General features: G+C 47.1%; 1 protein-coding gene across 1 annotated transcript in view; it reads left to right on the top strand.

The window, feature by feature from the left end:
- Positions 1-304: 304 nt before the first annotated feature.
- The window catches only part of LOC144180696 (uncharacterized), a 48,114-nt gene continuing 24,366 nt past the window's right edge, over positions 305-24,052 (top strand). The window contains exons 1-2 of the mRNA XM_077708987.1: positions 305-520; positions 11,331-11,543. Coding sequence (XP_077565113.1) covers positions 305-520; positions 11,331-11,543 — 429 coding nt within the window. The remainder of the gene's footprint in view (positions 521-11,330; positions 11,544-24,052) is intronic.

Here is a 24,052-nt window from a genome sequence, read left to right as displayed (position 1 = left end):
AATGAATGAATCAATCAATTAATCAATCAACGAATCAATCAATGATTCAATCAATCAATCAATCAAAAACTCTCCAAACCTCTAAACGCTTCTTTCTGGCGCCCCTCCATTCTTGCAAAAGCATTAATTTTCCCCTATGAACCGTAGGATGTTTGATAACGCACGCAACTCAATCCCGTGCACGTGGTGCCTGCAGGGAGTGAACCTGGACTGGAACCACCCTGGTGACAGTTGCGACCTCCTTCAGCAGCCGCACATGCTGCACGTGCTCGTCGAGAGCCTCAGCACGAGCCGGGTGAAGGTGATGCTCACCGTGCCCCCACTGAAACGCTACGCCGCCCTGTACGACCTCGAGCCGCTCCTCGACAGCGTCTCGCACGTGATCGTGGCCACGCACAAACTGCGCCTTCGAGGAGCGCTGGGCTGCAGCGGCGCCAGAGCGTACGCTTCGCCGGCCTTTCGGGAGATTCGGGCGTCCTACGATGCCGCGCACAGACGGAAGTTCGCCTACAGCATGTCGGTAAACTGTGGTGAATTTTGTTGAAGTAAAAATTGACGAATACCACGCATGTGCGGGAACCGATGTGAAGCGAAGCTGCAAGTGCATGCTGTTCAGAATTGGTCCCTCACAATGATTTTCCTTCGAAATACCGTCCATCCAGCTTATAAAGGACACATCGGGATATGGAAATCAGTGCTTTATATCTGTTTTTCGTTCTATCTGCACATAAGATATGGCCTGTATTCAATAGCGAGGCGCGCATGCAGGCAACCATGTGAATACGCCGTCACTGGTTACGTCGGGCTCCGCGAGATGGTGGTACTTACCCGTGTCCGTGCTAAGCGCATGATATGCGTTGGACATTCCAAGCTTTAGCCCGCCGAACGTAAATTAATGCCTCTACTCAAATGTGAGTGCGATAAACAACAACTCTGTTGGCACCAACGTTTAGAATCGGGTTTTAACAGAATAGACGACGCACGCCGGTGTTATTTTTGTTCTTTGGCGTGCGGCCGCAGTGGCATAAGCCGCGCCATGTTTGTGGCGCTTCGGCCATGTCCGTGGCCATTTCCGTGTTGCCAAATGAAGAAATTGACAGCCAAACTTTTCAATGAATACCGGCTATACGTATACAAATGGTAACGGGAAACGAAGTATTTTTGTGCGTTTTAGCCGGGATTTTGTTAAAACAGGGTTCGCTATAAGGGGGCTATACTGTATTTCTCTACACATACAAACGAGACCTGCTGCGGTCGCAAGGCCTCGAGAGGTTGTTTGAATCGGCCGGCAGCCGAAGCACCGTCGATGGTGCTTCCGTCGGCACCGCAAAACCGCATAAGGCACTTTGACACTGGCTGAGTTCGAAGATTAGAAGGGCACTACCAGCTGTATCCTGGGTTGGTGCCTGGAGCTTGCGGGGACCAGGGTTCTTACAGCGGCCTAGCTCGATCCTCGAGATTCGGCCGCACGGTTAGCTCCGCTGAACACCGCCACGGACCGCCAACTTGGCGTAGCAGCAGCGAACAACAAAAAACACGCACAAGACACGGCAATTGCCAACCCCGACGTTTATTGCACTGCGATAAGTCACGTCGGGCGCGTCGCTCTACACCGCGAAGACCACCTTAGCCAGGACGGGAGAACAGGTGCGAGGGCGGACAAAGGGAGGCCAAAAAGGAGCAACACGTGCTTACGGCCGCTCCCGATGATGGCCGGTATAAGCTAAGGAACGATCGCCGGAGGGCGCTGCACTCTCCCCTCCGTGGGAGTACGCGGGGGCTGCCGCCGCTTTGGCACGTGCTTTTTTCGCTGCGCGCGTGCTGCATTTCTCGCGCTACGATGAGGTCCGGGCAAAATTTTCTTGTGACTTATGAAAGCAAGCATGTTAGCACGTGTCCAGCAAGTTCGGTTTACACGTAGAGTAGCTACTGGTTCCATTTTTGCTAGCGCTTGCCTTGTCGTCTGCTAGAGACGCGTCGTCTGCTACGCGCCGCTCGAACGGCCGAGTGCCCCGGCGGTTTCGCGGAATGAAACGTGCTCTTGGGTGGTCGTCGGCTGCCGTCCTTTTGTGATCTAGGCGATCGCTTTACAACTTGTCAGAGCGCATTTTTCTCTTGTTTGCTACTTTCTTCACGTGTGGCGACTTTGAACATCCAGATTTTATGGACGGCAGAAACATTGAGTCTTACAAGAATTCCAGTAATGTAACGTATGTAGGAAAAAAAACAAAAAAAAACGCACGAACAGCAATCACCTTGCCTTGATCTCCTCCAGAACACCAGCCACAATAGCAAGCATTAACACAGGTAATACAGCAAGGCAAATATATATATATATATATATATATATATATATATATATATACAGTGTGTTGCGACGATAACTGGAACACTTTAAAAATTTTTCCTGAGCGATCGGCCGCTCTGTTCGCGCTCAAACTTCACACAAAGGTCGCATTTTGTGGTCTATTTTGTTTGACACCGGGAGCAACAACGGTACTTACCTGTTTATTCTGAAAATAAATAAAAACTATTTTCGCCTATGGGAAAATGGCGGCGATTTGGACGTGCGAGCCCGAAAACCGGGTTTTCTGATCGTCTGTTAGCTCATTTCTAGGTGCATTTTCTGATCGTCTGCTGCACCATTTGGCTCCGTACGTGAATCCCAAACATGCGTTTCACTCTGCAGGGGGTTCCGTCGTTCCAACATCAACTTGCGCTGGCTCGCACGTCCAAATCAGCGGCCATTTTCCCATAGGCGAAAATCGTTTTTATTTATTTTCAGAATAAACAGGTAAGTACCGTTGTTGTTCCCGGTGTCAAACAAAATAGACCACAAAATGCGACCTTTGTGTGAAGTTTGAGCGCGAACAGATCGGCGGATCGCTCAGGGAAAATTTTTAAAGTGTTCCAGTTATCGCCGCAACACCCTGTATATATATATATATATATATATGTATATATATAAGGTTAGTAGAGACAGAGACAAACGAGAAAGACGTAGAAAATAAAAAAGAGTTTACTGACGTTTCAGGGGGAGGAGTCATATATATATATATATATATATATATATATATATATATATATATATATATATATATATATATATATATATACATATACTAGCGGTAGTACCCGGCGGTGCCCGGGTGGGCCATTATATTAAGGACAGCAATTGGTATCTGTTAGTCGCCACATTAGGCTACTTCATTGGGAAGTGGTACACACTCGGGAGCGCCTGCCTGCTGTCAGTACACAGGCTCCTACTGCAGGCGCGTCGTGGAAATGTGAAACGACTGGTACTCGTGTTTTACTCCAACTCTCGCTAAACAAATTGCACCAAGATGGCGCGTTTGAGCGAATGAGTCAGTGAGTGAAAAGGTTTTATTGAGCCGGCGAATAGGGAGTGGTTCCCAATTTCAGAAAGCCATGTGATGAGTGGATAGCCTTTGCTCTGGAGGAAGTATTGTCTGGACATCCAGATCGCTGTTAGTCATCAGGTTCTCCCACAGCTCAAGGTTTGGAAAAGTGGATGGAAGAAAGAGCAGCTTGGTTTACTTGCACTCTTAATATGATATGAAGAAGAGTGCCAGGTTGCAACCACAACTTGAATTCGGCAGGAGATTGCGCTGGGAACACATGATGGAGGCCGGCTGCGTGAGGGGTATTCTTCCTCGTAGGAAGTGCTATCTCAGAAGATATGAACGATGCTCATTGGTACAGTTTTGTCATAAGTAACATGGGCTGCCTACGGGAGGCACAAGGTTGCAGGAAGACCCAGCAGATGACAAGGGGACCCGCCGCGGTGGCTCAGTGGCTAAGGCGTTGCGCTGCTGAGCATGAAGTCGCGGGTTCGATTCCCAGCCGCGGCGGCCGCTTTTCTGATGGAGGCGAAAAGCAAAAACGCCCGTGTGCACGAGATTTCGGCGCACGTTAAAGATCCCCAGGTGGTCAAAATTAATCCGGAGCACTCCACTACGGCGCGCCTCATCGTCTGCGTTGCGTCGGCGCGTTAAACCCTACAATCAATCAATCAGCAGATGACAAGGGCTAACCTTTGCGCTTTTTACTGGTACATCTTCTCTTTTACTTTTATGATATATGACACCTGCTCCTACGGGAGACGCGTAGTTGCCGAAGGTGTCAACACATAGCGACCGCTAAGCGAACGCGGAAAAACTCAACTGAATTTTACGTCCAAAAGGATGCAGAATAAAAAATCTCGCTGGCCTTCTTATCCGCATGTTAGGACAAAATCCTTAAAGTGGTTTTTGGGCAATTAAATTGGCAGCATTTTCAAGAAAAAACGAATGGGAGATATCAACTGGCTGGGTGGTTATTTACGAAAGTGTAAAAACACAGTGTTTTCCCGAAATCCCGCTTGCCTCTATTGGGAGGGTGTCATTGAAAAATGTTGTATAACAGTGTTGAGATACGTGAGTAAGTTGCCTATCTCAACAAAAACCTGTTTGAAATCTCAGATGGCGGGCGGTGAAAAAATTAATATGTGAAAAACTATTTTACCACTTTTCACTCTCTCCATGGTGGAATTTATAAAATTTTAAGAAATATTGACCTCCAACACCGTAATCAGAATGTGCCCTTGCAATCTGTAGCTGCTTGAAAGAGCAGTTTGGCTAGACTTGTACATAACCTGTCAGGCCTTTTTGGTTCATCAGCCGTGTCATTTGTAAAAAATCAATTTGACCCTTTTAGCGGCGTCGCAGGGCGAAATCCTTAAAAACGGTTCTGTGCATATGTATGAGTAACATATTCTAGAAAACATCAGTTAGATTACTGGATCGGTGAAAGATTTTTTTGAGAATCTTTAGGAACACCGTTTTAGTTCCGGAATGCGGAATCACCTCGCTGGTGTAGGTTAGGGCGAAATCCAAAAACCACGTTTTAGATATCATTAAGGGCTACTTATATCAGCAAAAAGCGCTTCGGTGTGTGAAGGGGTGACCAAGAAAATCACGAATTCGCCAAACCACAATTTCGCCCTTTTCTTCGGTAAGGAGGGCAATTTATGAAAAACCCGCCTTAGTGAGCACCTACTCAATGACGCGAATAAACTCTTGAAATTTCAAGTCTCTAGGTCTAGCAGTTTTGGCTGGGCGTTGATGAGTCAGTCAGTCAGTCAGTCAGTCGGGCACTTCTTTTTACAGGTACACGCCTCGAGCTTCGCGATCGCTGCGCCGGCTGCCGCCGCTTCTCCGCGGCGTTGACGGGATTTGCGCTGCGTGGCTGATAGGGGCCCGTGTAGTGTTTTGGTTCTGTTTCACTTCTTTTCGCCTTTCCGCGCCCTAAAAAAACTTCTTATGATGACGTCTATAGGCAAAGAGTACGTTTAGGTCACGTAAAAAGCAGCTTCGTCTTCGTCGAGTACGCGATCGCCTGCAAGAGCTACCCGGGGACGCGGTTCTGCACGCTTCGTCGCCGCTCTTCCGGGCGTCGGCGACGGCAGCAACATATCGCCCATGTCACCTCCAAAACATCAGGCACAAATGAATTCTACTGTCGCTTGGTTTAGACCTGATACTGGCACAATCAGAGGTTGGCTTCATTTTGCCGCGCGGACAACGAATGCGACTTCGTTTCGAATACATACGTTGCAGAAAAATATATTTCGGGGATGTGATTACCCAATCCCGGACAATAACTTATGCCTTTTATAAGAATATAAACCATGCGAAAATGTTAACTATATTCCAAGGCTGCGCGTCGTTAATTATGTGCCCGCACATGCCATATAACAAGAACCAAGGCAAGTTATTGAACCCACGGAAAAATAAATGCTGTGCAAGTGCGCAATTAAGAAACATAATAGCTCTAACGGAAATGAAAAAAAAAACAGTGCAGCTTCTGACATGCTAAAGACGTTCGTCTAAACTTAAGCCAGGTAGGTTTCACTAGACCAACTATACGGGAAATGCACTACTATTTTGCGAGAAATCGGTGGGGGGGCGGGGAGGGGGACGCCGTGTACAAATGCGGAGCGGAATCAAGCAATGAACGTTTTAATCCCACACATAAATCTCGCGTTCACTTTCCTTTTGTTTTTCTACTTCAACGAAGAGCTGATCGTACGGCGGACGCATTTTTGGAAGTATACAGGGTAGGCTGTTCAACAGGAGATGAAATGTGTCTTTGGAAGAGTGTGGTATGTGATAAGGCCCTCTGATTTCAGTTTCTGGTTTAATCTGCAGGCTCCCTGTGCCATATGACGATATTTCGAAGAAGCATTTAGTCGCGGACGCGGATTATATTGTAAGCCCGTCTCCGCGCTGCTCGCAGAGGATATATGTAGCAAATGAAGGTCTGCGGGCGCGCACCTCACGACAAGACGACTCTGTCGTGTGCTGATCACCGAGTATAATTATGTATTGTCCATCGTACTTTTGATGAATATTCCCGAAATTAACACAGACTGGCTTGTAAATGGTGGTGATCAATATCTGAGGTATAATATTGGCAAACGTAACTGGTGTGCTGTCAGTATGAGTGCTCAGCTGATTATGTAAGCGCACAAAACCGATTTAAATCGTAGTGTATAGCCGCAGCATGAACATCTGAGGAACCGGTGGTTACGGAGACACGGCTAGTAAATTCAGATCAGTTGAACTACAATCGGCTCCATCATACGCCTGTTACGCTACGCTGGCCTATGACACACACCTGGCGCTTATACAGACCGAAAATACCACACTAACATCGCGTCGGAAACATTTACACTCTCGTAAACACACCCCATTTGCGAACAGAGTGACTGCTCCACACAAACATGAATTTCAAACGCCCACAAACGGTAAATCTCAGTCGTGAACGTGCCGCAAAAGCAGCGGTGGCACTGGGGAGCGGGGCGCGGACTCCCGCGCCTGCTTTCGAAACGGGCCGCTAGGGGGATTTCAGTGGCGCCCCTACAGGCCGCGCTCGAGGCGTATAGATATAGCGAATCAGAATAGGAAATGAGGAGCTCGTAGAAATACCACAGAAATAAGGGTTGGTAGTCAAGAAAATCTCGGAAAGCAAAGGGGAGGTTGTGGTAGGTCATTGAAACAGATAAAAGGATTTGGAAAGAAAGAAAGAAAGTGGAGAAAAAATGCCCGACAGGTGGGATCCGAACCCACGACCTCCAGAATACCGGTCTGGTGCGATAACCACTACGCTACCAGCGGGGCGATTTTCCCCTCCACTTTCTGGGGTATTTATGTTCAGGTATTTTTGTTTCCTGTGCTTGGGGGTGGTAGCCAGCGCCACTCGGACTACTCAGGGTGAAGGGGACCTTCTTTTTAACACCCGGGCCGTGACTCTAGTATCTATGGCATGTCGAGACTGATCGACCAGCGTTGAACCCTCTTAAGCTTCCTATGGCACCAAGGCTGCCATAACAGAGGCCCTCGCTATGCGTGTAGCGAATCAGAATGGGAAATGAGGGGCTCGTTGAAACTAAGAAAGAAATAAGAGTTGGCAGTCAAGAAAACCTCGGAAAGCAAAGGGGAGGATGTGGTAGGTCATTGATACAGGTAAAGAATTTCGAAAGAAAACAAGAAAGTGGAGAAAAAACGTTTAAAATGAAGTTCGCAGACGTTAAATTTCAGGGCAGTTGGCCTTTAAGGAAAAGATGGCTAAAAATTAAGTGATGCTTTCTCAGTGCAAACTGAGTTAGATCAAAGTCCACAATCCCCCTCCTCAAGTGCAAAATCCAAACTGCCGAAGCCCGAAGCCACTCAGCCAATGTCCAAACCCGACACCCGCGTTACGAGCCCAAAGGAAAGGCTGTGTTCCCCGAATGCAGTGATAGCGCAATTGGATAAACGCCGGTATAACAACTAGGGGAGCCATGAATATTTCAACAAAATTGTTTGGGATACCGATTGTTGGCAACCAGTTTTCGGTGCATTGTCATCATCACCATCATCGTCATCATCATCATCATCATTTATTATACCTTTAAGGGACCCTTGCGGGGTATTACATGAGGGGGGAGCAAGTACAGAAATCCCACAGCAGGTGATGGTCGATGGTACAGGCGTAGAAGTGAGGCAGATTCATAAAGAAATGGCAGCAACACAGCAAATATATATACATATGTACCTAAAGGAACTGTAACAATAAAAATAAGGAGCGGAGACCCCTTTCAAAATAATTAATATGAGCCATTGATTGCCCACATGAACCAATCAATCCCACACATGTCCCCACCCGTGGTCACGTCACCCAACACTCACTCTCATGCACTCCTAGCACTCATAGACATAGAGTCACTGACTGCGCGGAGTGGTCCAACCATTTCACCAGGCGGGCAATATAACCCGAAAAATATATCAGGATTTATGTGACGTAGGCATCCCGAGCTGCGGTATAGAACGAAATACAGTAATGTTCCAGGATGAGACGGGTTAGAACGAGTGGCGCGAATGGAAGTGTTACCTGGAGTAAAGTCTTTTATTTACATTGCACACGGGTACACTTTGAGTGGCAACTTGGATGAATGACAGGGGGCTCTCAGTGCCACGGGGAACAGACTCTTCCATTTGCAAACCCGGAACTGTGGAGCATGTCTTTCTTCATTGTTGGGGATCAGTGTTCCGTGCGGATGTCCTGCAAAGGGCACTTGGGAAGGATTTTCCACTCAGCCCACACGGTATACGCTTTTTGTGCATGGATAGAGAAGACAGGGTGCCATTTGACAGTGTCATGTTGTTGGGCGTTCACACTACGCTTGCGAAATTTCAAAAGACAACGCCGGCCCTTGATGTCATGGGGGCATTACTGTTGATTTTTCTTTTTCATTGCACCAAGTGTCTTGTGCTACTGTCGAAGCATAGCAATAAAGAGCAAAAGAAGCGGTGGTAGCGCAATGGATAGGCGACGGTTTCACAACGCGGGGGACCTAGGTTCGATTTTAAGAACGAGAAGCGTTTTTCTTCTGTTTTTTTCTCTTTTGTTTTATGCGGCGGCGGTCTCTTAATTGTTCTTCGTTGTGCTTAATTTGTGGGAGAAGGTTATCGCTTTTTTTAATCTTTTATTGTTACTTTCCAACCTTCCGAACCCATTCGTTATGAGGCTGCCTGGGAAGGCTGGAAGCAATAACTTTTACACGCTATGCGCTCCTAAAGTTGTTATTAGGTTTATCTTTTTCGCTTTAATATTACTACGTGAATTCCAATCTGTCTTTTTGCCTTGTAAGTGTTGCGCACTGCTTTCAAACACATTTTTTTTTTCAATTCGCGGCACATGTGATTGTTCCCCGCCGCTGCCAGCCCATTACCCCTCAGGCCTTTGGGGTGGCCCAGTGGTGAGGTATCCGGTTTCATGGCGTAAAGGTCCCGGGTTCGATTCCCGGGTCCTCCTTAACATTTCTTCTTTGAAGAGCGCGTTCCCAACACCTGCTCGTGCGCTTCCTGCCTCCTTGGCTCACACTTATTGGCTTAGCATTTTCACCCTCTCCCCTTCACCGATGGTGGTTGCTTTCTGTTGCGCAAGAACGTTGCTTAAGCTTAATTATACAGCGCCGCTGTTAAAAATGAATGAAGACCACTTAGACAGGCTTCAAATTTCATGGATGGGACCAGCCCGAACGAAACGAAAATCGAGGATGGAACACAGGGACGGCATCTGGTATAACAACTACTGTTTAATTTTAAGAAGGATGAATATAAACGTGAAACATGAGGCAATGAAAGTCACTCCACATGGTCGAGAAAAGGTTGACAAACAGCAAGGTGAGGAGGCGACTTGTTAGAAGCGAGCTTAAAATCAAGGACCACGCGTCATGTCATTGGGCAATTTCTTTGTGTTGCTTCGTCAGTCTTCAATTCGTTCCCGCTGGTTACATTCAAAAAAGTCTCCCCATGTAGCCCAGCTAGCAACGCTTGAATTTCCAGCGTTCAAAAAAAATCATTGCACAGGAAACTTCACACTTTCACACATTCTTGTATTAACATTTATTGGTTTGGTCAATATGCAGGTTCACCGATTCTCTGTTGTCCATAGTTCTCCCGGCGAACACAGCGTCACATCAGCGGTACTTTTCATCGCTCCCCACCCCATCGCTTCACTAATCGCTTCACCGCTCCCCACGGGCGCACGTGGGGCGCAGTACGCATGGAGCCGTGGCGTCCCATTAAGCGCACATTGGCTGGATTCTGTCGAGCTACACGCGTTCAATGACAACCACTATAATCCAGCCACACAGTCCTCATATAGTTGCACCAGCGGAAGTACAGGAGGGATAGTGCAAACGGGACGACCATCAGCGGAACGGCAGCCACCTGAAAGAGAACGGCTAACACCGCCGTTCCCAAAATAGGTCGTCGTTACTACTCTTACAAAAATGGTCAGGCATTCCCTAATGGAATACTAACAAGCTACTTGTCCCAGTATACACTAGGTACTTAGTAACTGGAGGTAGTATATTAACACTAGTCAGGGTTACTAACTGAAGCAGGCAGTAAAGAAATTAATCAGGCCCATCGACTTGCCAGATGCAAGCTCTTGCCGCCCTTCAAAGGATTGAGCAGGGAGCAGGCGGTCATCTATAGGCAACTCTAAACAAAGACGGTCCCGAGCCCCTACCTAAAGCACAAGATGTACCCGGAGACATACCCTGATGCCACCTGTCGGGTGTGTCGCAAAGCTCCAGCAAGACTCGAGCACATAACCTGGGATTGCCTCGCATACCCGGACGAATCAAACACAAGAACGATGCCACCTGCCTTCGAGGAGGCGGTGCGGACTGATGACCAAAATCTTGAACTCCAGGCTGTCCAGTGAGTCATCGTGGCGCTGGCCAGGCAGGAGGACCCCGGTGACCCGGTGACGGGGAGCGGAGGACCCCTAGCCGAGTTGGCTACATCTGCGGGGGCGACTCCAGCCAAGTCATCAAGACCTAGCAATAGGACTTCATTCGCAGGCCCCAAAGAAGTTTTTCCAATCAAACCAATTATAAGTACCCCTACCTCCACTAGTAAAGTCGTAGCGATAACACTCTTCTGAGCTACATGCGTTTACTAACTGGCCATGCATAACCTATAGTCATAAGCACCACCTTAATCTAGTGCATACTACTTCCTACACTCAGTTAATTTTCTAACCATGCAGTTGCTAGTGACACACCCAACATACAAAACCGCGGGTAGGTTCGTAAGGAGTTAGTAAATGCGGCAGTTACTACCTTTTTACAATTTTTTTATATAAAGAGTGCGTAGTATCACGTGCGCCGCTTGTTACGAGTGGGGACAGTGTCGTTCAATCGTCCATGTGTTACAATTTGTCAATGCACAAATACATCAGCAAAACAAAACTTGTCTGGCGACTTTTGACAGGTCGGCGCCGACACATTCGTGACCAGAAGCGTGGTGCTTGGTGCTCCGACCGCCTCGTCGCCGCCTCTCTCGGGCCTGGTGCTACGGCCGAATAAAACGAGCTTCGAGAGCGTCTGCAACGTCAAGCGGGTCGTCGTGAGCCCGACGGACAAAGAGTGCGTCGTAACGATAATGCACACAGAGAAGTCTGACAGCGCTGGAACACTCTATCACGTGAGCAAACGTTACCTGTCCCAGTGCGCGCTCTACCTTTCTTCGTGCGAAACTTTCTTCCCCTTCCTTTTTTAAATGGGGCACCGCTTTTTGTTCATTTCCTCTCGCGCGTACATTTTATTCCACGCGTCACGGTTACACATGGAAAGAAACCAATATCCCGCTCTACTCTACACACTCTGCACTCGGAAAAGTTGTATTATTTTTGCAGACATGCCTCTGGCTTTTTTTTTTATTTCTGCAGACTTGATTAATGAACAGATTTGATGGTTTTCCTCCTTTTTAACTTAATCACTGTTATGATAAGCAGAAGTAGACACTAGCGCATAGCTGCAGGGGAATTATCCCCGACGACGACGAAACAGTAAATGGCTCGCACTTATTGCTCGAGCCGTTTGTAAATGAATCGCATCGCTCTGTGGCGGCATCATGTCAATACAACGCTTCATTCGTCTCATTTGTCCTGCCGCAACGTAACAACGCATTACACATTTACGCAAACTAAAGTGCAATCTTCAGATTTATGGAGCTCCATCTTCCACCTCTTAGCCTTTCTTTCTTTTCCTGGTTGATTCTAGGGTTTGACGCGCCGACGCAACGCAGGCGACGAGGTGCGCCGTAGTTGAGGGCTCCGGATTATTTTGACGACCTTGAGATCTTTAACGTGCGCCGAAATCTCGTACCCTGTCGGAAAGTACACCAGACCGGGTCTGATGTGTTTGAAATGGTAACATCTGAGCGGAAATTCAGACCCGGGTCTGGCGTGTCGGGTTCTGATGTGTCCGGGTCTAAAATGTCCGGGTCTGACGGGTCCGGGTCTGACATGACCAAGTATGAGCTCAAATCTGACGTGTACAAGGGCACCTTCTTAACATGACGTCACTTCACAACTTCAGGGGGAAAGCCTCGGTGAAATTCAAACTGCATATTTGTACCCATTCTGCAAACTTCCCAGGCGTACAGCATGCCGCATAACAACTTTAGACCCCTGCAACTTGCACTTCAGAGTCATGTGGAATGCTACCGGCTTGAAGAGCACTTTGTCAGTCATTGGGCAACAATGGGCACTGCATGAGCAAGTTTTTGACACTTCTTCCCTGCAAAAGAAAATGGTTAGGTTAATATTGGCACTGAAACTTCAAGAAACCTGCCATCGTGTCGTTCTCGTGAGCTTAAGGGTAAAGGTTCGATATTGGTCGTGGTGACTGCTTTTCAGATGGAGATATGAAAAGCGAAAACAGCTGTCGAAATTTTGGTGCCCGTTAAGGTCCTCAGGTGGGCAAAATAATTGAGGAGCCCTCCACCACAGCTCGATATAATTTATAGCCCAGGTGTAGCTTGAAACCATTAAACACCAGAAGTTTGAAGAAATATGTATGTCCACCTTCATTCAAAACTGCAGCTTCAAGTTACGCCTACTTTTTATTTCTGTGTTGCCTCCTGGGTTTCGTCCACTGCCTCTTCTTCTTCGGTGTTCTTCTTGGTTGGTGCTTCTTCTTGGTCTTGCTGCTATGGCCTCCTGTGCCGCAACTCTGATGTCTTCTGAGACAGCCAGATTCTAATATTTTTTGTCGCCTTCTTGATCTCCTCCTCGTCTCATCGTCGACGTTCTGCATAGTGCCTGAAAAATACTGAGAAGAATGCACTCATAAGCCATATACAAAAATTTGAACCACTGACCAAATTTTTCACAGAGTAATGGAGCTATTTACTCTTGCATTGCTAATAACTGCTTGAAAAAAAGAAATTAAGTTGTAGATTCCCCGAGTTCCTTTGGCAGGGAAAACAAAAACAACTCACAAACTGAAACTTTAAATTTATGGCCTTTCAACTTCAGCTTCGATTTTAAAACTTCAAGAGGTCGTGAAGAGATTTTGTAAAAACTGTCGTGTGGGTATTTATAAATACAAAACCTTGTTCTACAAACTACGCATATCTGTTTTGTTGCACAATATTTTGAAATGGGTACAAATATGCAGTTGGAATTTCACCAAGGCTTTCCTCCTGAGGTTGTGAAGTGACGTCCTGTTAAGAAGGTAGTCTAGCCAATTATAGCTCCCCCTTGGTCTGCACAATATGTCCGCATAACTCTTTGCGTTTGTGGTCAAGATAACATATCCGACTCCAATGCAGCCGGGAGAGCAGTCGGAAGTTCAAATCACATGCGGGGCTGCTTTCTTTTTTTCTTGAGTGCATTCAGCAAAAGGACGTCAACTTTATCAGGGAAATAAAGTACAAACAGCCGGTAGGTTCAAGTTCCTTTACATGGTTGCCAGGCAAATAAAGACATAAAAGCCGTAAGTATTCGAAGCAATGCTTGGACTACAGCTATGCTTACCATGCGAGAGAGTGAAACAAATAATAAAAAAATACAGCTCCAGCACGCTCCTACAAGGCTTTTGTACATAGGCATTGAATGACACCACGAAGAGTGACCAATTATACCATATTTACTAAAATCTAGGCTGGCCCCAATTCTGAGAGCACCCCCAAAAGGCCAGAAAATGGCAAAATTATCGAAACTATCGTCGAACGTAAGGCAATTGAAACAGCCCCAAAATAAAAATGACAATTACTTACAACGAATCTGCCTCAGTTTACGCAACAGTGTTGTCGTCGCACCTTTGTCCACTGCGTAGCACTCACCTTCACGAAGTATGTGCGCTCTCAGGATGCTGCGCGTTTTTAATGAGCCTGCGGTAAGCACACAAGGACATAATCCCAGGCTTATCTCGATACCTCTGCCATCATAAGCACTTCTTTCATTAATGGCAAGTTGCTGCCTGGCACGGAGTTTCAACAAGTTGTCGACAACCAGCACAACTTTCCACCCACAGGCTGTACTATGTAATAACATAACTATTATTCTAATAGCACATAGCAGACAAAGTTCTAATGACAAGCTGATACAAAACATTGAGCAAGCATGTTCGAAATGGCCTGCCCGTTGCACTTTGGTTAGCTATGGTCATAAATAGGAGTGGCTGCAATACTAGTCTATACCAGAGTCGCCAGACAGTGCAACTGCATGTTAGTTTTCATGCTTGATTTGTTTTATTTTCCCACTTCAGCCAGTTTCAGGATACTCTTTGGGTTCGATGAGTACTCATCGCTTTTAAATCTACATCCTCAAATCTAATCCCGATATGGCAAAGTATCAGATGGGGCTCCAGCCTTAGGGCACTACCGCCTGTATAAACATTGCCTAACGCGTCGCCCGCTTTCCAATGGGAGCGACAGGGACGCTTAGTTCAGGCACTCATCCGGTATGTGGCGCACGCCATCAGACGTCCCGCCTTATGTCACTGCTCGCGAGTCGCGAACACTGCACCCCCCACTTCTACAGCGTGTGTCTGCCAGCTTGCCTCGAAGGCGTCAGAGCGCCACCTGGGGAACGGTAGAGAAACTGTCAACTATTTTGCATAGTTTCCGAGAAGCGCCGCTGGCTGGCAGACATGAAAGCACGTACGAAGGCTACAGAGCGGGAAAGGGTGGAGAGAGCAACAGGAGAGTGGCTGTTTGGCCATTTTTCGCTCACGCATTAGGCAACGAGTATACGGGCGGCGTTGCTTAGGGCCATGGGGATAATTGACCCCTCAGCAAGTAGCCAACTGCGCTTCTGAAGAGACTGTTGGAAATACTTCAGACTATTTTTTTATTTTAATTTACATTTGTACAATCAAGACTTCTGACATGTATACAGCACATATAGAATTCAATCTTACTGATCTTAAAAACAGGACTTTTAATATGTGCTGCTTAAAAAAGCACTGCACTTACTCTTGAGAGCCTAAACTTAATGAGGGGTGAGTTGCCGTTGGGGTGTCACCCCTTTCATTTCAGCCATGGTCCTGTTTGACAATGTGCCGGTGACGGACCGTCCCGCCAGCACTTCTGTTGACCAAATGGCCGACGCAGACCTCTTCACGAAGTGCGAGTCTTTCGGCACTGCCATCAGGTGGTCGTAAACATCAGCTTTGATTAGCACACCATTGGCCAGGTGCAGCTGCATGCAGGAGAAATATCGCATTTTGACAAGAACAGTCATAAAATTTTCATAATCACAAAAAGCTGACAAAGGGCGTTCGTGTGCTGCATAAAAGTTCTTCAGCTTGTGGTGAGGCTTGTGGTTGCCCTTGATCCCACACATAACCCCTCATCCTTCTCATCCAGCCAATCTTCACCTAGCAAACTCCTCGTTTGCTACAGCCAGTTTCGTGATAAATATTTTCAGGGCAATTATGCAAGTTTTCCCATTTTTAAATTAAGAGAAATCTTTCAGTGAGCAACAATGGGAGGTCTACAATAGATGCCATTGTCAACTAGTGCAGCAAAGTCCCAATATAATGTTCTGAGATATTGTTATCCAAAATTTTCCGTGGCAAAAGCAGTTCCATCAACTCGTTGAGTTGGTACATGTTCACAAAATACACTTCATTGTATAATAACTTTTATTATGTTATGTTTTTTATTGTGTTTTTTATTTTTGTTATGTTTTTATTATGTTTTTATTTTTATTATGTGGGCGTCCGGATTATTGACCTCAGCTGTGACAAGCACAGCTGAGGTCAATAATCCGGACGCCCACATGCACAAACTGCTTCGTACCGCTGAACGCCTTACCAAAAGGCTTAGAGAACGCGGTAAACGTCACCATGACCTTATGAAACTAAAATGCCATTACAAAACGATAAACGAATATCAAAAAGTCCTCCAATCTGAACACTGGCATAATCTCTGCGAACGACTTGGGCAAGAACGCTGTCTCTCACATCTGTGGAGCCTCTTTCGGGGTCTGAGTGTACGGGCGAAAATAAAACTGCCCATTCTAGAAGAAATGTGCCTCCATACTAACTACTCTCAAGTGGAAGATACTCTTGTGAGGACCCTCTTCCCACACGCCACGGCTGACATTTCGACCCTCTCACCTCTGCCTGAAATCGATATACGTGCACCGCTCGCTGAGCTCGACTCTCCGTTCACCGAAAGCGAGCTGCATATAGCCATCTCCCAAGGAAAGCCGAAATCTACACCGGGCCACGACCAAATAAAAAGGCACGACCTTCGAAATCTTCCCACATCGGGTCAAGCGGCCCTCTTCACTCTCATCAATCGATCCTGGGATACTGGGCAAGTTCCTGACCACTTGAAAATGACAATCATCCACCCCATCCCAAAACCTGGCAAAGATTCCCGAAAACCCGAAAGCCTCCGACCTATCGCATTAACTCCTGTTATTTGCAAGTTGACAGAACGTCTCATAAACAACACGCTTCAACACCACCTGGAACACACAGGATGGTTCCACCCGGCTCTCACGGGATTTCGCCCCAATTTAGGCACACATGATTACCTCTGGCTCCTTCGTCAATTCATAAACCGGACATCCCGCAGAAGCCTACCCGACTACGTCCTGGCCCTTGATATGCACAAGGCGTTCGATAACGTCAGTCAAGAAGGCATCCTGCAAGAACTAGCCGCTGCCTTCCTCAGTCAGAAGGCTCAGAGGTGGATTCGCGGCTTCCTAGCGCACAGACCCATTCGCCTTAACCCAAAGCAAGCAACGCCGACTACCTACTACCTTGACAGATGAGTTCCCCAAGGTTCAATTCTCCGACCTCTACTCTTCAATCTGACCATGAATCGTGTAGCCCGCACCCTTGAAATGGACTCAGCGGCCCGTTTCGCCTTCTATGCTGATGATATTGTTGTGTGGACCGAGGCTACTGATTATGGCTCAAAAGAATCTATGCAGGCTGAACTCCAGGCTGCTGTTTTTAGCTTGGAGCGCAGCCCCTCCCGATTCCAGCTGAAATTATCTCGGAACAAGACCGAATTTCTCAGCGTCGACGGCAAGCGTTCGACCAACCCTGACCAAGTCCTCCACCTCAATATCGCTAATACGATTCTTGAATCAAAAAATGGTACCATCAAATTACTTGGCCTCCAGATTAGCAGCTGGAATAGCCCCACTACATGGATCCGTCATCTTCGAACAACATGGCGCTCCACCTTGCACCTCATTACGCGTCTATCCAATAAATACGGTGGCTCACACCAAGACGCCTGTCTCAAGCTTGCGCGCGCCGTTGCGCACGGCCGACTGTCTTACGGATTTCCCGTATATGAATTCCGCCCCCGGCATCTCAGTGAACTTACCATATTAAACAGACACCTCATTCGTACCATAACAGGCCTACCACGCCACACTAGGACGGACGTGCTGGAACAAGCAGTGCCACTTCCTCCGATCACCAATATAAGCGAAGAAGTCAAGCTGCGATTCCAGAAGCACCTCGAATACATGCCGCAGGGACGAGCTATTTTTAAATGGGACACCTTGAACAGCAATTTCGACCCTGCAGTCTTTTCTAAATCCATCCCACCTTGGGAGAGACCTGCAATCGGTCCTATCCGACGACGACCAATTCCCCGACGTCAACGAGCAGCTAGGGAACAGTGCGTCCGCACCCTGGCCAACGGCAAAGCTCACGATGAAGTCGATGTATTCACCGATGCCGCTATACAAGACATAACAGCCGCTGTTGCTTGGACTTGCCCCGAGGTTCCACAACTCGGTGGTTCTCGCAATATTACGAACACCTACGGCCTCTCAGATGAAGTGGAACTCTTTGGAATTCTGGGCGCAGTTCAAAACATCCAGACCCATTGTTCAAACATCCACGCAAAGAAGTTCCGCATCATCACTGACTCGCACGTTACCCTCCGGGAACTGAATAGGACCTTCACGCCTACCTCTATGACCACGAACATCCTCTACTTAGTACGATACCTGGCTCATGAAGGAATCACGATATGCGTGGTCTGGACACGTGCGCACACGTCTGGAGCAGACGGCAACCGAACGGCGCACAACGCTGGAGTGGCTACTAAATCCCCCCACGGTTCTCGACACCACTTCAGCACATTCTGACCCACCGAACAGATCTGAAAAACACTGGCAACAAAAACTTCGTTAAGCTAGAGCCCTAAGCCGGCACCGGCTAGCCAAGGCCTCACCACCTGGTTTCCTCGCATCACTAAAGACCCTTCCCAAAACAGGAGAGGTCTTCGCCAACAAAGTTTATGCCAACTCGGCCTATACCCCTGATGTGATTTCGAAGTGGACAAACCCAAGGCGTCCCTCCTTACCCAGGTGCCGCCACTGTGGCAGCAACGAAACACCCAACTTGTTCCACCTTATTCGGTCATGTGCAGCCTTCTCAGACGGTCGTGCGCAGTTGGTCACAAGCGCCACGGTTCCGACGTCGGCGTCAGAGCTGGTCGAATATGTTTGGGACAACCCCGAAATCTTAGAAAAAATCAGACTTTGCCCTAAAAAATGGTCTCTATAAGATGGTTTAATGGCTGACCGACTACCTGTCGAAGTTCACCAGTGACAAGTGAACACCGGTGCGCATCCATCTTGCCCCACCAACCGTAATGTGCCATCAAGAACTATGCCGGTCAGCCCCTCCCCTCAGGGGAAGGCCAGTGTGTGTGCTTTGCTTCAACCGGACCTTGAGAGACAGCTACAGTGATAGCTGCAGTGAAGCTTGAACATTACTTAGATGTACTACAACAATTTAGTGTTGCCTTTCCCAATTCTCTTTTCCATTTCCTACCCACAGGGCTTTATAGCCTCCTCTCTGCAATAAAGTCATTCATTCATTTATCAGTCATTCATTATGTAGTCCTATAATAACTGTTTAAACCATGTGCTCTGTACCGGTGGCAGAAGCGTACGTCGAACGTTTTCCACCATCGGCCTTCTTTTTTCTCATGTTCAGCTATGAATAGCAAGGCTTCAAACTGAACCCAAACTCAGAAAGGGAATAGTTCCAAGCACAGATGCACTTACTTTTCCATCCTCTGTCCGCGTGCACACTAGATACGTTGCCAGCCCCTGAGCGGATGAGCCCGCAACTGCTTTGTCAGCAAGCTCAGCACCTGCAGTATGCTGGGATGCTGGCACAAGGCATGCAGGTTGCACGTGCTCTGCCGCCGGCGCAAGCACAGCAGCAGGAACTGGTGCAGCTCCCGGGTTGGGCCCACCACAACCAAACGGTGCAGTTGCAGGCTTGGGCACCGCTGGAACAGGTGCAGCTGGAGGCTTGCGCACAGCTGCAGGAACAGCTGCAGGCACCAGTGAAGCTGCAGGCACCGGTGAAGCTGCAGGCACAGGTGCCGCTGCAGGCACAGGCTGAGCTTTGGTTCCACTTCTTGCAACAAAAGCAGCTGCTGGACCATTAAAAAAAGGCAGAGGGTACGGGATGAAATGAAGTATTATTTGTGTGAAAGGATGAGCTAACCCGCATGAATTAGAGTTGCTCTTTAATAGTCTTTAGGAATATGACTGCAACCAAGTGACTCTGTCACTCAAAAGAAAAATCTACAACCAGTGCGTACGGCCGGGGGTGACATACGGAGCTGAAGCTTGGCACCTTACTAAGCAACTAGAAAACAAACTTGCTCTGTGAAACACATAAAATTTCCTCAACACAACAAACAGGCATGTATCAAATTCTTTTATAATGTTTTGCAGCAAAAGGTCAGAACTTTTAATGGGCACTTCACAGGCCAACAGATACCTTGAAATCCTGGAAGATTTGAGTCTTCCTCAGCACCTGAAATCCATAAGGAACAGCCCGGTTCCTCCAACGATGTCCCACTGGAGGAAGCCCCGGACCGACCCTGCGTGGCTATGAAAAGTGCTTTGTGAAACGACCAATTTTTCTTTATGATGTTTAACGAGAATGTCCATGTATTAACTGTGGAATAAGATAATGACTGGTAATTCTGATTACCTGGTTTCGTCATGTAGTGCAGGAGTTGTTCCTGCAGTGCCATATTTAGTGCACGCAGCTGCTGGTTTTCCGATTTTACCTCGAACATTTCTTTCTTGAGATTTTCCATCTCTTTTGACAAGGCAAGGTCACTGAGGACCTTTCCTGCCCCAGCATCCTTCGCCATCAAGCGACACCGCTTCAATGTTTTGGGGGCCTGAAATTGAAATTCAGTGCCATTATTTGTTGGCCTGCAGATAGCGACAATTGAAGCGTTTAACTAAGACACCATACACAACATCAGATTAACTCAAATGCAGTTTTTCTTTGACAACACGAATCTGTTGAAACATCTTCTGATGCTTCGAGTACCACTTTTAAAGATACTTCATCATACAAATGAAGAAACGGGGAACCCTGACTTGTCTGCTTCTTTCCAAATCTGGCTCTGATACTGATGTTTTTTGTTTATGCCCAGGAAGTATGCTGTCCAACGGAAAGTGAAAGTTATTATTACTGCGCAATGGAAAGTTATTACTATGAACCGAAAGTTTTGTTCGTTGCGTAATATTTTGCTTTACATTTTCTGAATTGATTGTCCTGTCCAGATACAGCCGAGCACCAATTTTTGAGGGCTAAGAAAATCGGAGTTTCTAACTCATTAGTTTTTCTCAGTGCCCGGTCAATGGCACCATGTGTGAAAAGTGGCACCAAACTGCATAGACCAGAATTTTTAGTGCCAGCTGTAATCAGCGGGTTGTTTGGGGTTTGAGTACGTGGTCGAAAATGGCCAAGTGCAATAAAGGAGGTTGCATAAGAAGGATATACACATTTTTTGTGTAGTGTCCACAGATAGATTATTCAACAGCTGCAGTAACATTCATTCCTTTTTTTATTTTATGGATACTACATATGTCAAAATTCCAAACTCTTGGTAAGTAGCTTGCATCAAATGCTCGCTCTGCAGCCAGAACGCAGTACTTACTGGCTATGCATCGAGCATCATCTGCCAAAGTGTATGAGTAAACGCTCTAGCACCATTTAGTAAAATTTTCTGCTACATTTATTACCACTGCATTGGAAATATTGCAACTTACTGTGGCAGGAATTAATACTGGTCAGCCTAAATTTTAACTGGGTACACAGACAATGACAAGAAACGAAGCACAAGCGCTGACACTACCAACTGAATTTTATTACGCCTCCCCTTGCACATCTATGCCCTCTAGCCCCGTGGTTCCGGAGCAACATTGCGCAGAAATAGTTTTTCTTTATTGGTTAGCGAAACCGACGCAGTACTGATAGAATCGTCGGCGCCCTCTTCAATTTCCATAGCTTCGATGATCTCACGCGCCAGCCTATCGTTGTTTTTATGCATGGTAATGACACCATTGAAGTCAGCTTCACACTTGGGGCAATCTTGGAGGTGCGTGGCCAAATGTCCTGACGGGACACTTTTTGTTGACGCCTTGGCCTTGTGTTCTCGAACTCGGTCGTTGATACAACGGCCGGTTTGGCCAATGTAGCTTTTCCCGCACGATAACGGTAGCCTGTACACAACCCCCTGCACACATGTTGCGTACTTGGGTTGTGCACTGGCTCGCTCTCATTGGCTGGTTGACGCGGCGGCACATGGCATACCCTTTGTTTGGGGCTGAACACACAACCATCTTTCCATGAGTGAAACTTAAGCGCAAAAATTTAACTTCTCAAGGAGAGGGGGTAGAGGATGAGGGAAAGGAGAAGAGAAACGAGAAGGGAATGGGGCGGTTCTCTTGTACGGCCGTACGCATGTGCGAAGGGCACACGTGCTGGGTTGTTCGGTCTGGGGGTGGTATAAATGTGTATTCGTTTTCATTAAAACTTTCAGTTGATAGTAAGCGCCTGTGTCGTTCCCTTTCTCGTCCCTGTGTTAAATTTTTGCGCTTAAGTTTCACTCATGAAAATGGCGAACCAACTAGCTCGTCTCTCCATTTTGCGACACAACCATCACCCCTTCTCTGGCCGCTATCTTCTTAATGTTGTGTGTTACTCCATGCAGATATGGCACAACCGCAAGCTTGCTCCTGTCAATGGCCTCTCTCGGACTTTCGGGGACTTTTCCTTTTTTATTATTAAGCAGTGACTCGCAGATCGACACCAGGAGCGCATTTGGGTAGCCTGCATTGCGCAGCCTCGAGATTTGGCCCGTGAAGCTCCTCTCCAATTCGTGGCAGCATGACCGGCTTAAAGCCGAGTTCAAGGCACTGCACGCCAAACCGCGCTTTACATTCTTCGAATGTGCTGAGTCAAAGGGCAGAAAAACCTTCCTTTCTCGCGGTGCGTATCTCCAGCACGTGAGATCGGTCCTGAAGTGCAGTATTAGGTCTAGAAACCTTATTCTTCCTTCGACTGCCATCTCGTGAATGAAAGTGAGTGCTGGGCATGCACCATTGAATGCGTCCAAAACCCTTTCGACCGATTCTTCTTGGACCGCTGCTGGGCTCTGGTTGCACAAAACTAAAAAGTCGTCAACATAAAGGTAGATCACGAGCGCTCTCTCTTCACCAAGCATATCGGTGACCTGCCTTCCGAAGAAGGCCAGAAAAATGTCGCACAAATACGGCGCAACTCGTGAGCCAATGCAGATTCCACGGCGTTGCGTGTAGTAATCTTCGAACGACACAATTGTGGCTCCAAGGTATGCAGCTAGAAGCTCAAGGAAGGTGTCGACAGACACACCGGCTGAATTTTGGAATGCCACGGCTTCGTCCTCTCCAATTGCACTCCTCAAAATAGGTAGCAGTTCATCATGCGGTATGGAGTAATACATGTCCTTAATGTCTATTGAGAACCCTGACGTAACGCTTGATCCATGATGCTCCAGAAACTGGCATACAGGCGCTGAGTTCGGTATCTTGAATGGGTCCTGCGGCTTCACTCTTGCAAGCTGTCTTGCTAGGAAGCTTGACACTTGCAGTTGCCAAGTATGCCGTTCTTATTTAATAGCCCTGAACGGTACGTCGGGTTTATGCGTTTTGGCGCTGAAGAAAACCGAGAGGCAATTCTCTTTGATGGCCTTTACCCTGCTGAACAATGTTTCCAGGTTGGCTTTCTCCAGGAACTTCCTTTTTATTGCTGTGACCCGCTTCGAAGAAATGTACTCGTCCACTTCCTCCTTAGACTCTGTAAGAAAGGACAAAAACCACTTGAATGGCCAGAATGTTCACATGTGAATGTGCTTGAGAGAAAGTTCGGATTACTTGATCAATTGCTAAGCATCGTTAATTTATCACTATGACAAACGCATAAGATCATCCCTCTGCTCCCTTACCCATTTGTGGCCAGTAACTGTTTATACCACTATTATGGCGCAGTGGTCTATCACCGGCATAAAAAGTTGGTAATGTAGTGGACCCTTCATAATTAGTTGCTTGATTGAAATTTTCGGTTAAATCAAAGTGATGTTCTTCCTGGCAACTTTACATGCAATAGAATGGTAGATATTGCTTGATAATTTGAAGCTGCAACCTGACTCATCAGTAATGTGGTAGTTATACTGGACAAAAAGCACACATAACCATAAATTCTCGATAAATATAAAATTTTCCAGCCCAAGATTGGCACCACGTTTTGAACTGATGCTGGTGACATCGCAACTGGGGCAGTGCACAGAAGATAAAGGTGCAGGCCAGTTGAGACTTGGCCCAGCGTATGCATCTCTCTCTTTTGTGGCTAAAAACA

The sequence above is a fragment of the Haemaphysalis longicornis genome, unplaced genomic scaffold (genome assembly GCF_048455015.1).
Source record: "Haemaphysalis longicornis isolate Haplotype H1 unplaced genomic scaffold, Haemaphysalis longicornis Haplotype H1 scaffold_4, whole genome shotgun sequence".
Taxonomy (NCBI): domain Eukaryota; kingdom Metazoa; phylum Arthropoda; class Arachnida; order Ixodida; family Ixodidae; genus Haemaphysalis; species Haemaphysalis longicornis.
This window is presented reverse-complemented; position numbering and strand designations above follow the sequence as displayed.